This window comes from Emydura macquarii, unplaced genomic scaffold, assembly GCF_026122565.2.
Source record: "Emydura macquarii macquarii isolate MOO-44397 ecotype Brisbane River unplaced genomic scaffold, CSIRO-AGI_Emac_v2 contig_2473, whole genome shotgun sequence".
Taxonomy (NCBI): domain Eukaryota; kingdom Metazoa; phylum Chordata; order Testudines; family Chelidae; genus Emydura; species Emydura macquarii.
Genome location: NW_027132610.1, coordinates 40,277,947 through 40,290,919, shown reverse-complemented (window position 1 = coordinate 40,290,919; position 12,973 = coordinate 40,277,947). Strand labels below are relative to the sequence as shown.

Here is a 12,973-nt window from a genome sequence, read left to right as displayed (position 1 = left end):
GAGTGAATGCATTACACATTGCAGGCACAGGGATGAAGTGACACTTGTCAGTTGTGCTGGTAATGGTGCCTATTTCAATCCACAGTATTGGTGTGTGCCATTTTTTGAAAGTAGTAAACAGCAAGGACCAAAACATCTGTACCATCTGACCTCATTACTATAGTTCTTTGACACCAAGAGACTCAAAAGCCATACTGGCACATACGGCATGCAGAAGTATTCTTGTGTCCACTACCTCTTGAGTGGTGTGCAAGTCTTGGGCTCCATCAGCATCTCTACTGGTGATGGACTTTGCTACTTCCCCATTGGAAAAACCTCCAGCAAGAAGGAGTGTTTGTGTTGGCTGTGCTTCTGCACTCTCAGGTGCATTGTGAACCATATATTCACAGAGGAATTTTAGAAGTGACTGCTTGTTGGGTGCCACATTTAGAAACTTTTTCAGTGGAGGCATAGGGCATCCATCAATTACCTGGTATTTCATCCATCCAATTTTAGATCCTGTCTGGTGTTTTCTTTCTGCACTTTTCACAGAGTTATTGTTGTCATATCAGTCAGACGTCAAGTACAGAATTAGCTTTGTTAAATCCTTTTAGGACCTGCCTTAAGTACTCAGGAGTACTCACATTAATCAAATGTGTGGAATTTGTCTCCAGCCATCATTTGTGTGACAGTCATGGCATCTCTGCACATGTGGTTTCTTTGTTGCATGTTCTTAGGTTATGGATTCTTTCAGCTTGAAAGCTTCCACCTAATGCCCACATTCAGCTTTGTCTGTTCTTGTCATTGTTCCATCAGCGTGGAGGCAGAGGTCCTGTTGGGTGGCTAAGAACAGGTGCCTTTGAAATATCATCTCTGAATCTTGTTAAGGATAGGGCTCGGTGGGAAACAAGTTCTGAACGGATAGCTGTTGTGATTGTTCCTCCTTGTCGGACTTAAATTTTGTCATCTTTGCCATGTCAGCAAATGTTTTTATGCCAGATTTCTTGACTGGGTTGAAGAAGCCATGTGTCCCATCAGAATCAAATGCATCTTTCACAAATCTCTCCATTTGTTCTTTAGCAACATCTGCTGTTTTCAGTAGAGCCACTTGTACATCTGATGTTACATACTGTCCAGTAGATATGTTATTAAGAACTGCTGGATCTGATACAGGATAAAATGGGTTTGTCATATTGACATTATTAATAAAAGCTGTGACATGGTTTTCATCCCTCTTCAATGCAGAAACAAGGTCTTGTTTTTGGATTTTGTTTTCATTACTTCTTTTTAGGCCAGTTCTTTCATATTTTTGCATATTCACTCAGGACACGTCTGTGAAGGTCCATCTGACAAATGCTGACTTCTTTCTTGCCAGTCCTACAATCCCACTGCTGACCTTTTGTGTCTTTGACAGTTTTCTCTGTTCCTAAATAACTCCAAATTCCACTGAAAGAACCCAGGAGTCTGATGCACATCAAATTCCCCAGATTCAAAGGCACTGTGTACTACTTCAGGGAGATTTACCACATCAGGAATGTAGGTTGATATTCACCTGGCGTAGTTGGGCTTGTTTGCTGTAAAGTATGGCAATATGTCATGTTGGATATAGGTGAAGTTTCCAATCACCCTCTTGCTCTGCACAGACATTTAGAAGTAGTACCTGCATAACCTGGAGAAACTGATCCCAGAACTTGAATGTTGGAGACTGGGCATACCACTATGTATGAAATTCCTCTAGTAGTGGTAGTATATGCATCATCAAGCTTTTTAATGATGTGTTGTGGTAAGGGCTCAGTGTCTTTAGACTCAAGTACATTTTTTTGTGTCAGCCAATATTTGCCAGACAAATGTTAGAACTATATGAGTAATCCCTCCCTACTCACACCAAAGGTCATGGAATTTGGAGGCAGCAAGATACTGTTGTTTCAGTATAGTAATTTTAGCCAGAAATAGATTTGATGCTGACCAATAGTTGGCTGATTGTCAGTGTCCAGGGTTTGGTTTCTTGAGTAAAGATTGTACAATAGCTTCTTAAAGGGAAACTGGCAATCTGCCCTCTACACAGGAGGAGTTGACAAGCTAAACCAACAGTGGGACCCCACTCTTCTGCAGTAAGAAGGGCACAGGTCCAAAGTATAGGTTGTGTAGTCATATACAACTAGGAACTCCAGTACCTCAAGAATTGCTTTCCTGCTGGGGATCCCACATGCTGAACACATCCTATGAGGACAGGTGACCTTAGATGACACCATTATATCAGCCTTTTAGAGCCTAAAGCGATTGAGCTTTAAATTTACCATTTTTCCCTTGCTTTCTTATCAAGTCCATCTTGACAGAGTTTAGACAACAGGAGAGCTGTAAATTACCAGCATGGTCGTGGAGGGAGTGAAAGTTAAGAGCATTTCACTCAAGAGCCAATGCCATTGTAAATAATTTTCCGTGTAGAATCCCATAACTTAGATTCAGCTAAATAGTATGGGCTAAAAACACTTCTGTAGACTGGATGAGCCATGAAATACCATGAGGAAATGTTGCTTACTTCTGAAAGGCATTTCTTTACCTTTTCCTCCTGTCAAAAACTTCAGAAGTTCTGCTCCTGTTTTCCAGTCAGTCATGGGAAGTTGATGTTTTATATATACGCCTCATCCTTCTATGACTCCTTGTGTTTCCAGGAACTGCATGCAGGACTACCCCATGTTGGTTCTAATTTTGCCCATCTTGACCAAGAAGCCATTCTCCATCCTACAAGTGAAACTATCATTCTCCTTGGATGGGCTGCACTGGGCTTTCTGATGCAAACCTGTTACTGTATATGAATTAATGATAAAATGCTTTTTTTCCCCACTTGTGCAAAGAATTTAATTTTCTCCAAATATCCTGCAAAACAGTGCTTGCCAGCTTAAGGGAAGGGTCTTTAGGTCACTGAAATTAACAGACAGGTCTTCACTTTGGGGTTTGCTGGGAGACAGGGTCCTCTCATGATTCACCCTCATTTTCCATTTCTTAAAGACCCTTTCTAATCTTAAATCCCAGGACAAGGCTTACTTTCCAACGTGAAGTCTCACTTTAGTGTAATAGCCTTCACAATCTTCTCATTTTCTCCAGGTTCCCTTTTCACTTCAGCCAAGATGTAGCCTTAACATCATTGTGCCTCAATCCAAAAAAGCTCTACTTTCTTTATTCCACAGAGAATCAGAGAATTTTCTGTCAAGCAGGGCTTCCTTCCATGAACCAATAATCTAGATGACCTGTTCAGAGGCTAAAACAATGTGTTTAGGGCCTCTGTGTTGACAGTTTAGATGTTTGTTTGAATTTTTTCATCTTGTTGAATAATGAATTTGCAGGCAGCTCAGAATCAAAATTCTGCAAGCCTGCTACCTAATTCTGACTATTTCACCTTTATTAGGGATTACCATCTGGATATCCAAGTCTGCAGCCTTGAGACACAATGGCCTGCGGGTGGTACTTCTTTCCAAATTCATAATTTCTCTTTCTCCGTGTTTGTCCTGTTGCTTCTTTTGTGTGACCATACTGTGGGGCTGTGTCTCGTAGTCTTGAATCTGGGTTATCAAATGCACTCTGCTGGAGAACGGGACAACATTGTTCTACCTTAAATTTGGTTCTCATAGGAGCGTATCTGTCAATCCATAGTTCCCTGTGTTTCTTTATCTTAATTCTGTTTCACAACAAAAAGATCCTGAATTAAGCAGATCTTTGGAAGTTTCTCCTGAGACCATGTCATGTCCTGTATTTTTCTGTGTTCTCAAGCCCAGCAGAACAACTCTTCAATAATGAAAACAGAAAAACTCATCAGTATTTGCTTGAAGGACAGGCCTCCTTCCCATTAGTCCAGAATCCAAATTGGCAGATATATTCCTATGAGAATACTAATTTACAAGTAGGACATGACTGTGGTGTTCTCCAAAAATATGCCATATAAAGAGGTACTGTGAGTTAATGTATTAACTTGAGATGTGAGTTAAATCATAAATCACAAGAGTTCTGTAGTCTCATCTTAGTCCCTAATTGCCACAATGACATCAGTCATTTGTGTACAAATCACAGTGTTTGACAATCAATTTAGGAGGAAAGGGATTGAAGATGAATCGTTACTTAGAAATGAAGTAAAGTAAACATTTCTAGGTAATCCTATTAGGCTGTCCTCCGCTGCATCATTGCTAACCAGTATATTAAAACAAAACATACTTAAAAACATAATCAGGGTTTCTTATCTCAGTTTTTAACTTCTGCTTTCAGGCTTCCAACAAGTGATGGCAATGCATCAAAAGGAAAACAGCAAACCAGTGAGCCTGTGCACATTTTAAAGAGGTCATTTGCAAGAACTGTCTCAGTTGTGAGTATCAGTTACAGTCTTCATTTTCTATGTATTCTTTTCTGCTTGCAAAATCTAAAAAATTTCAAGGAAAAAATTTGTAATTTCACTATATTTTCAGCTACAATTTAAAAAAAAATCACATACATTGAAAGGAAGCTACATGTATTAGTGAATTAAATGTAAATATTTCACATCTCCATCAAAGTTCAAATGCAAACTCATGCCCAAATAAGATTTGGTTATCATTGTGGTTGATCAGATTGAATAACTGCATATTTGTTGCAATATTCTTTTACTTTTTAATGAGTAAAGTAGTTTGGAAAATTGCCTTCACTTTTGATGTTTAAGTGTGTATATGTATTGATAATATCACAAATCATTGTCTTTACCAGGTAATAAGTTATTAATGATTCCATGCAGTTTTGAAGCACCTACTACTTTCTATTGTATTGTGCTGCCTTCAGAATATTGCTGATTCCTAAGTAGTTATTGGTGAAATTCATTTTTCTCCTGGATAAATTGCATTACTTTGAACATCCAGAGCACACATCATTTGTGGATCTCAAAGTATTATTTTAAGCCTCATAACACTCTGTGAGGTGAGGAATATGTATAGGGACACTGAAATGCAGCCACCTGTGGAGTGCCAAGACCCCATCTGTTGAACAATACATACCAACACAGCTGAACAGTTTAAGACAGACTAAAGAACAATTGAAATTCCAAGGAGAGCCTTACGTAAACAAAATGTTTGTGAGTTGGAATGTGGCCATTTCATTTCTTCTCTTACAAAAAATGCCATGGGATCTTTACTGGTTGTAAATGGTGATTGGTTTTAGCTTTCAGTTTCATCACATGAACTTACATCTTGTCTTATACAGCACCAAGCATATGGTCAGCACTTGGCAATTAATAATCTTCTGAAAGGTACTGCCTCCGGAAGTACATTTCCACATCTTAATTTTTTTCACTGTTATATGGTGGCTGTCCCCTTTAAGGGGAGATGGCCCAGCCCCATCTTTGCCATAACCAACTCTCCTCCCTAGAGGGGAGAATGAGGAGGGCAGATGACCCAGATCAGTCCTGGGGTAGAAAAGGAGGGGGCCCAAAGAGAGGAGAGACTGAAGGTTGGGATTGGCAGATGCTTACAGGCACTGCAGAGAGTAAGAAGGCTCCTTCAGGGCCCTAGTTCAGCAGGGGAAAGACACTAGTGGGGAAGGAGGCATTGGAGAAGACAGAGAAGATTGAACTCCAGGCAAAAAGTACTAGGCAAGCAGGAAGCCAGATCATTATGAAAAGGTACTGTCCTCAGGTTGCAACTGAAGCAGAAGACTGTTTGTTTGAACTCTGGAAGGAAGACAGACCTTAGGGAAGAGGGGTTGTGCCCACTGTCAGACTGGGGCTGAAGAGACTTTATTTTGAGTTATTTTATGTTAATAAACCAGACCTTAAGAACAGGAATTGTTATTGGACAGAAGCCTTTATGGGATTTATTGAGGAGCCTGAATGAGGAGAACATGAGGCAGGGTGTCGTAGACCCACCCCTGGCTAAAAAGGGCAATTTGGCAGTGGCCCACCCTGTAACATTCACCAGCTAATTATTTCATGTGCGCTTTTATGTGGCCATCTGTGTTTGGGACTCTTTTTTTAATTACCCAGTCTGTTATCTGCTGTCCTCCTTCAAGTTTCTCCTTAAAACTTTCCATGTGTCTGGCAAACCCTAGTTGCCTTTTTTTAATAATAATATCATTAAAACAAACTAACAATTACTTTTCATCAAACCTGTGTATACTTCAAGATATCTGCTTATTAACCAAAAGCAGTCACATGATTTTTATTGGGTGTTCATCTTGTCCTCCTCCTCCTTCCTTACCTTGACAATGTTTATCCCTTCCCGTATCATTTCTTAACCTGAATTGTAAACTATTTGGGATGGGGACATCCCTTTGCTTTTCTGTTGAAGGCAAGGCATGCTTAGGCTATTTTTATTTAAATTAAAAAAAAAAATCCTCTCTCCCCCCAGCTCTTAAGTGTTCCTAGTTTGAAACCTGATTAGCTTGTGATCTTTGACCTTGACAATGCCAGGCATGTGTAGTTGTAGACTATTTCATTAAGGCAAGGATGCGCTCTGTTGAAAATAAGTATATTTAAAAAATTGTCCATGGTACTGAATCAACATCTAAACAATTTTGAAAGCGTATTTTAATTATTATAAATTAATTAGCGCTAGTAGCTATGTTGATCACCTGAACATTTTATGTATGATAGAGACGCTTTCTTCAGTTTTCAGTTTCCACTCACAAGACATTGTTATATACAGTGCAGGCTGATAGGAGGTGTATCTGTATTATAATAGTGAATTTGCCTTCCAGTTTCTTTCTTTTCTCATCCTCAAATTAAAAGTACTCTGTTAACATTGTTAGTAAGGTTTAATGTGAATGTATATGTATATATATTGATATAAGAGATTTTTGTAGTACAGATGGAAATAGGTGCTCTTAGTTTTTAAATCTTCTTTAGAAATTTGAACTTGACTTTCTTCTCTTTTTGACCTAAATTTGTCTTCCATATCCTTCTTATCCTGAAATAGGAATGCTTTGAGTCATTGTTGAGCATTCTTCATTGGAGTTGGACAACCTTAGTGCTAGGAGTTGAAGAACTTCGGGGATTGAAAGGATTCCAGTATACAGCTACCCTTCTCGATCTAGAGAGGTTGCGTTTTGTGGGCACTTGTTGTCTTAGGTTGCTGAGGGTCTACACGTGTGAGATATACCCGATGTCAGGTAATATTTTTTGTTCTAATGTATGTGATTCATATTTATTAGGAGGCAGATAACATACAGTATGGCGATAAGTTGAGTAATAAACTAATTTTTAAAAAATTGATTTTTAGCAGCTTCTTCTCAGTCTGAAATACTTTTACTGGAGCAATTGAAGAGATTGATGCATTCAGAAATAGGAAACTTTTGCACTATCAATTGTTCCTAACTGAAGATACAACTGCTAATTATGTTGAAATTCATTTGGATGTTGAAGTAGACAGCTGTCTCTTCAGGACTACGCTGTGGTTCATTATCCAGTTTCTGTGCATAGTATTTGCTTTGCTAATAAACATCATCAATTAAAATTTGAAAGCAAATGTGTTTTCTGTTTTCACACCTGCAATTTAAGTGCATCTTTATTAAAATTTAGTAGAGTCTATATATCCTCATTTTGTTTCATTAGGATCTAGGACTAAATATATTCAATTTCTTACCACTTCATATATTTAACATTGCTTAATTTTGCTTTGTCCTTCTTTGTGTTGCTGTGTACAATTACTGAACTGTTTTTAAATTTTCCCTTGTTAATATATGCAAAAGTAATATGTTTTTAACTTTCTGTATAACTTCTGTGTTTAACTACTGTGTATAATTTGCAATTTAATATACAAGAATATACACAGGTATTTTGTTAATTCTAAATTTAATGTACTGCTTCTTGTCACCTTCTAGCTACTGCTAAGGCTGTTGTAGAGGAAACTAGCAAGTTAGCAGACTGCATTGGGAAAACAAGAACACTGCTGAGAAAAATTCTGTCTGAAGGAGTTGATCACTGTATGGTGAAGTTGGACAATGACCCCCAAGGATATCTCAGTCAGCCCCTGAGTCTTCTAGAAGCTGTTCTTCAAGAATGTCATAATACTTTCACAGCCTGCTTTCACTCTTTCTGTCCAACACCGGCTCTACAATGGGCTTGCCTGTGCGACTTGCTGAATTGTTTAGATCAGGTATACACTAAATAACATCACTGAACAGTAGTTCTTACAATGCTGTGTTCTGCGTTATAAGATTTAAGAAATAGATTTCTATTCTGCTTTCTTTTTCACTTTTTTTAGTTAGATTAATTTTTATCCTACTTTTACAGTTTGAGTTGTGCTATTCACTTTTATAAATATATTATAAATCCTATAACTGCTATCTTATGATCTAAGGTAGAATATTCTGGGTGGCACTTACCTTATGAATTGAAACTGACATCCTAAGTATAGTCTCAGAAAGAAGGAGTAATAGAAAAGGAGGAAGACAAACAAATTCTTAAGGCTTTTATAGAAAACCTTTTGGACACGACGTTTTGGAAAATACTGTAGGATAAATTTTTTATCAGATAATTTTTTATCTGGTATTTGTTTTTTGTGGGATATGTCTTTGGATGGAAATATTTAGTTGAAAATGCACAAAACAGCATTTAAAATGTTTTTTATTAGTTAAAATAAATGTGCTGGATACATAAACAAAAATAAGTATCATGCTTTGCTTTTAAATCTTTAATAAACAAAGTACTAACTGAAGTTAGTGAATTGGCAGATTTTCTGGTCACTATGGACTGTATTTTCATATGTATTTAGGTACCTAAAGATGTAGATATGCATCTAGAGGGATTTTCAGAAGTGTCTAACTCCCATTCCATTTCAATGGGAGTTCTTTAGGTGACTACCTCTCATTGAAATAAATGGGAATGTCACAGTTCTTGGACTGCTGGTGGGGAGCCTCCTACTGTCTGGACACTGAAAAATCCATAGGTGCCCCCGTCCACTTAAACAGGAGTTTCTGTAATGCAAAATTGAATCAAATAGTTCAACTGTGTTTAAAGGGGTGGGGCTTCTGGCTCCTACTCTCCTAGTCCCTTTTGTATTGTCTCAGACTCCCTAATGCTGAAGAGGTAGAAGGTAGCGATCCTAACGGCTTGTCTTGAGGCTCACTGAACCTATCCTACCTTCCCGTTGTACCAGAGTCTGTCGTCTCCTTGTTGGCATGGGGTGGGGGTGGGGGGAATGAATCACTGATTGACCTTCCAGGAGACTCTCTTGGGAGCTGTAGAACCATGGTATGCTCTCTCCCAGAGCTGTCTAGCAACTGTCTGGAAAATTCCTGCTTTTCAGCCGTTACTCCACCCTTGACATGATTGATAGGCTGGCCCTGCCCTTCTGGCCTGTGCCCATAGTCACTTTTTAACCCTTTTATTATTGGTGCAGGGTTTATACACTCCTTCACAAGGAGCTAGGCACCTAAACTGCTTAGGTTCTTGGTGTAATTTTCAAAAGCACCTACCTGCATGTCTAGTACCTAAACACCTTTGAAAATCTGGCCCCATATCCTTCAAGTTTTTAGAATTGGCAGATCTCATCCTGCCACCTGTATTTTATTCAGAGACTGGAAGTGGAAAACAAGTTTTCCTGAATTAGGCCATAGACAGGAAATATTCTCTGTACCAGCAAGCTAAACTGAAACCAAAAGTAATTAAAGTGAAAGCTTTTCTGCACAATAGAAACTGAAAGTAATTATATTTGGGAAAATGTAAATACCAGCATTTGCTCTATATTCTAAACATTCAAACTAATATAGATACTAAATGAGGTACATGTCATTGTGACATGTCCATAAAGCTTGAATTTACCTCAGAAGTTAGAAACATCCCCCACTCACCCAATTTTGTATATAATTAAAAAAGCAGCACCTTTTTACTCACTAAAAGTTGGGGAGCTTATTGATGTAGCGCATTATTTATTTTAATAGATTATAGTAAATTGAGGTTTTAACATGTCATAATTTCAAATTTAACTTAGAACTTCTATTTTTTAAAAAGAAAAATATATTTTAATTTAAATCTCCAAATTATGTTTCTTCTTCGAATGATGGTCCCTATATAGATTCCAAATGTTGGGTGCACATGCGCTGGAATCCGAACAGTTTTGTAGCAGTGTCCGTTGACCCGCACTTGCAGTGTCCTCTTGTCCATAGACAAGACTATAAGAGGCCATGTAGGTCAACACTGCTCCAATTTCCTCTTACTGCCGCATGGCCAGAACTGGAACCCTTGTTCTTCCAGTCTTAATCTAGCTAAGAGAGTTCATTGTTTGTTCTTCCTTCTTGAGTATAGTTGTAGATAGTAATTTTTTATTGTTTTTGTAGTATATTAGTGTTGTAGTTAGTTAGGTTTGCTTTCAGATTTCTTCCCTCATTGGGGAGGCCTCCACTCCTGGGGATTATGCCCCAGTAAGTCAGCTTCAAAAACTGTGCTTCGTGTCTGCGCTCTATTTCTGTGAATGAAGAGCACCAGCGGTGCCTGTACTGCCTCGCGCAGCTCACGTCGTCGCCTGCTGCATCATTTGCCAATCATTCCTGCCCCAAATGCAGGAAGCCAAGGAACTTCATCTTCTAAATTTCTTAATGGAAGAGGCTATCTGTCCATGTGCTCAGATGGATTTGGGACTGGTGGAACCGCTGGAACAGTGTCCATGACTGCCAGTGAGCACCCTTCCGTCTTCTTCCTTGGCACCGGATCTGTTGGTACCGCCACAGTCTGACAAGCCATAGCATAACAAGCACAGACATGGGCATAAAAGCATCCCTGTCTGGTACTGCCCCTAAACACAGCACTGCTGAGATAGGCCAGGTTGGGTGAGAAATTACACATCAACCCGGCTGCTCCAGCTACCAAGAAGCCCCTGACAGAGCACAAAGAGCAGCATGAATACGATCCGCTGGTGCTGCCATCAGCCACTGCTGCTGTCCTGCTGCCAGCATCACTGCATCTGCTGCTTGCGCTGTTGGCACCATCGATGCCACTGGGCCCCTCCAGTTCACCATTTGGGATCCCCCGCATACCCGGCCAACTGGAACTGCTGATGCCCACTGCATAGCTACTTCTGCCCTACCTTGGTCCCCCAGGCATCTCAGGTCTGCTTTTTCCAGTGGATGAACCTCTACTGCTCTTCCCAGAGAGTCATACTCCTTCCATCTGCCATGGACCACTGATCTCCTCCTCACTTGCTCAATCTCATAGTCCGGATCCCAGGCGCGGACCACCCTATCGTCCGAGTTACAATCCCATCCCTGAGCCACAGTAATCGTACCCACAGGATCTGCTGCTGCCCTGAGACCCTTACGCTTAGCTCTGCTTGCCTTCCTTGGACCTGTACCGGGACCATGGTGCACCATTGGTAGCATTATGCTGCCCATCCACAGTCCGAATTGCACCCTCCTCGGTTTATGAAGAAAGTGTGGAAGTGGTAGTGCAGTCAGTTCGGCTGGTTCCCACTGGAGTCTCATTGTCACCAGCTGAGGCGCTGATTCCACCTTTCCCGATGACCATAAGCAGTATCACGCACTGTTTCAGCAGGTGATGGTGGATCTTGGACTCCCAGTGGCGGTCCAGGACACTCACCAGCAGCTCCTGGACATCCTCCAACCATAAGGACCCTCTCAGACTGCCCTTCCTATGCATGAAGCCATCCTGCAACCTGCGCAGATGGTCTGGCATACACCAGCCTCCTGTGGTAATTACGAGAGAGATTTCCCAGTTCCATCTCACTGGATTACCAAAAGAGGTCCAGAATATAGGTTAGAGGACCTTCCTTTTGATGGTTGTAATTTATTTGTGGATAGTATGGATGAATCTCTGTCACCATTAAAGGGCTCCAGAGCTGCCTTATGTTCTCTTGGTATTTATACACCCACCTACAAGAGGAAGCTCCGCAAGTCCCAGGCAACTCAGAGATTCTGCTCTGCCCAGTTTCTTACATCCGAGAGACTATATGAACAACACCAAAAGAGGCAGAGATTCCAGAGAAGGAAACAGTCCACTACTCAGCCTCCTGCCTCTCACTCGTCCATCTCCAAGGAGCAATTTTGATAGGCTGGTTAAGGGCTTGTATTGCCATTCTTGTCCTCTTCAGCTGTACCAATTCACTGGTCTTCCTCCGTTTGGTGACTACCTTTACCACTTCAGGCAAACTTGTGAGTCAATTACTATGGACAAGTGGGTTTTGAAGATCATCTTCACATAATACACCATCCACTTCCACCAATGAACCCTCTTTCCCTGTCCGTCTTCAGGGACCCCTCTCATGAGATTTTGCTTTGTCAAGAAATTCACTCTCTTACACTTGGGAGCTATAGAACTAGTCCCCATGCAGCACAGAGGGAAGGTGTTTTATTTAAGGTACTTGCTGGTATCCAGAAAGAGTGAAGATTGGACACCCATCCTAGATTTAAGACCACTCAACACTTGCGTGTAGTCACAAAAAGTCAAAATGTGATATCTGCAACAATTAATTGTCGCTAGAGTAAGGGGATTGGGTCTCAGCCCTTGACCTTCAAGATGCGTATTTCCATATTGCTGTCCACCCATCTCATAAATGATTCCTATGTTCACTGTCGGCCAGGACCACTTTCAATACCAAGTGCTGCACTTTGGCCTGTCATCGGCCCTCAGTGTCTTTTTGAATGTCATATAGGTAGTAGCAGCACTGCTCTGCAGGAAAGGTATTTTAGTATTCCCTTACCTCAGTGGTCCCAAAACTTTTTATGCCTCCCTCACCCCCCTGCCCTCCCCCAGCTGGGGCCAGAGCTGCGGCCAGGAGCCAAGGGCCAAGGCTGGTAGGGCTGAGGGTGGGTGCGGGGCCACAGCCAGGTGCAAAGCTTTGCAGGGACATGGCACGGCTGGGTATGGGACCACAGCCTGGAGCAGAACCTTCCTGCCCCGTGGGGGATGCCTCGAGCCTTGTTGCGCCACCCTAAACGTTCCGGCGTGCCACCATTTGGGGACCTCTACTTTACTTGGACGATTGACTACTGAAAGGCCCCTCCCTGAAATTGATGTCTTGGGCAACTTCCA

The 12,973-nt window shown here is 40.9% G+C and overlaps 1 protein-coding gene across 7 annotated transcripts in view; it reads left to right on the top strand.

Moving 5' to 3' along the window:
* MYCBP2 (MYC binding protein 2) overlaps positions 1-12,973 on the top strand; it is a 477,832-nt gene that overhangs the window by 212,850 nt on the left and 252,009 nt on the right. For all 7 annotated transcript variants that reach the window (XM_067563270.1, XM_067563273.1, XM_067563271.1 and 4 more), the window contains 3 exons: positions 4,237-4,333; positions 6,906-7,098; positions 7,810-8,084. In XM_067563270.1, the coding sequence (XP_067419371.1) occupies positions 4,237-4,333; positions 6,906-7,098; positions 7,810-8,084 (565 nt within the window). The remainder of the gene's footprint in view (positions 1-4,236; positions 4,334-6,905; positions 7,099-7,809; positions 8,085-12,973) is intronic.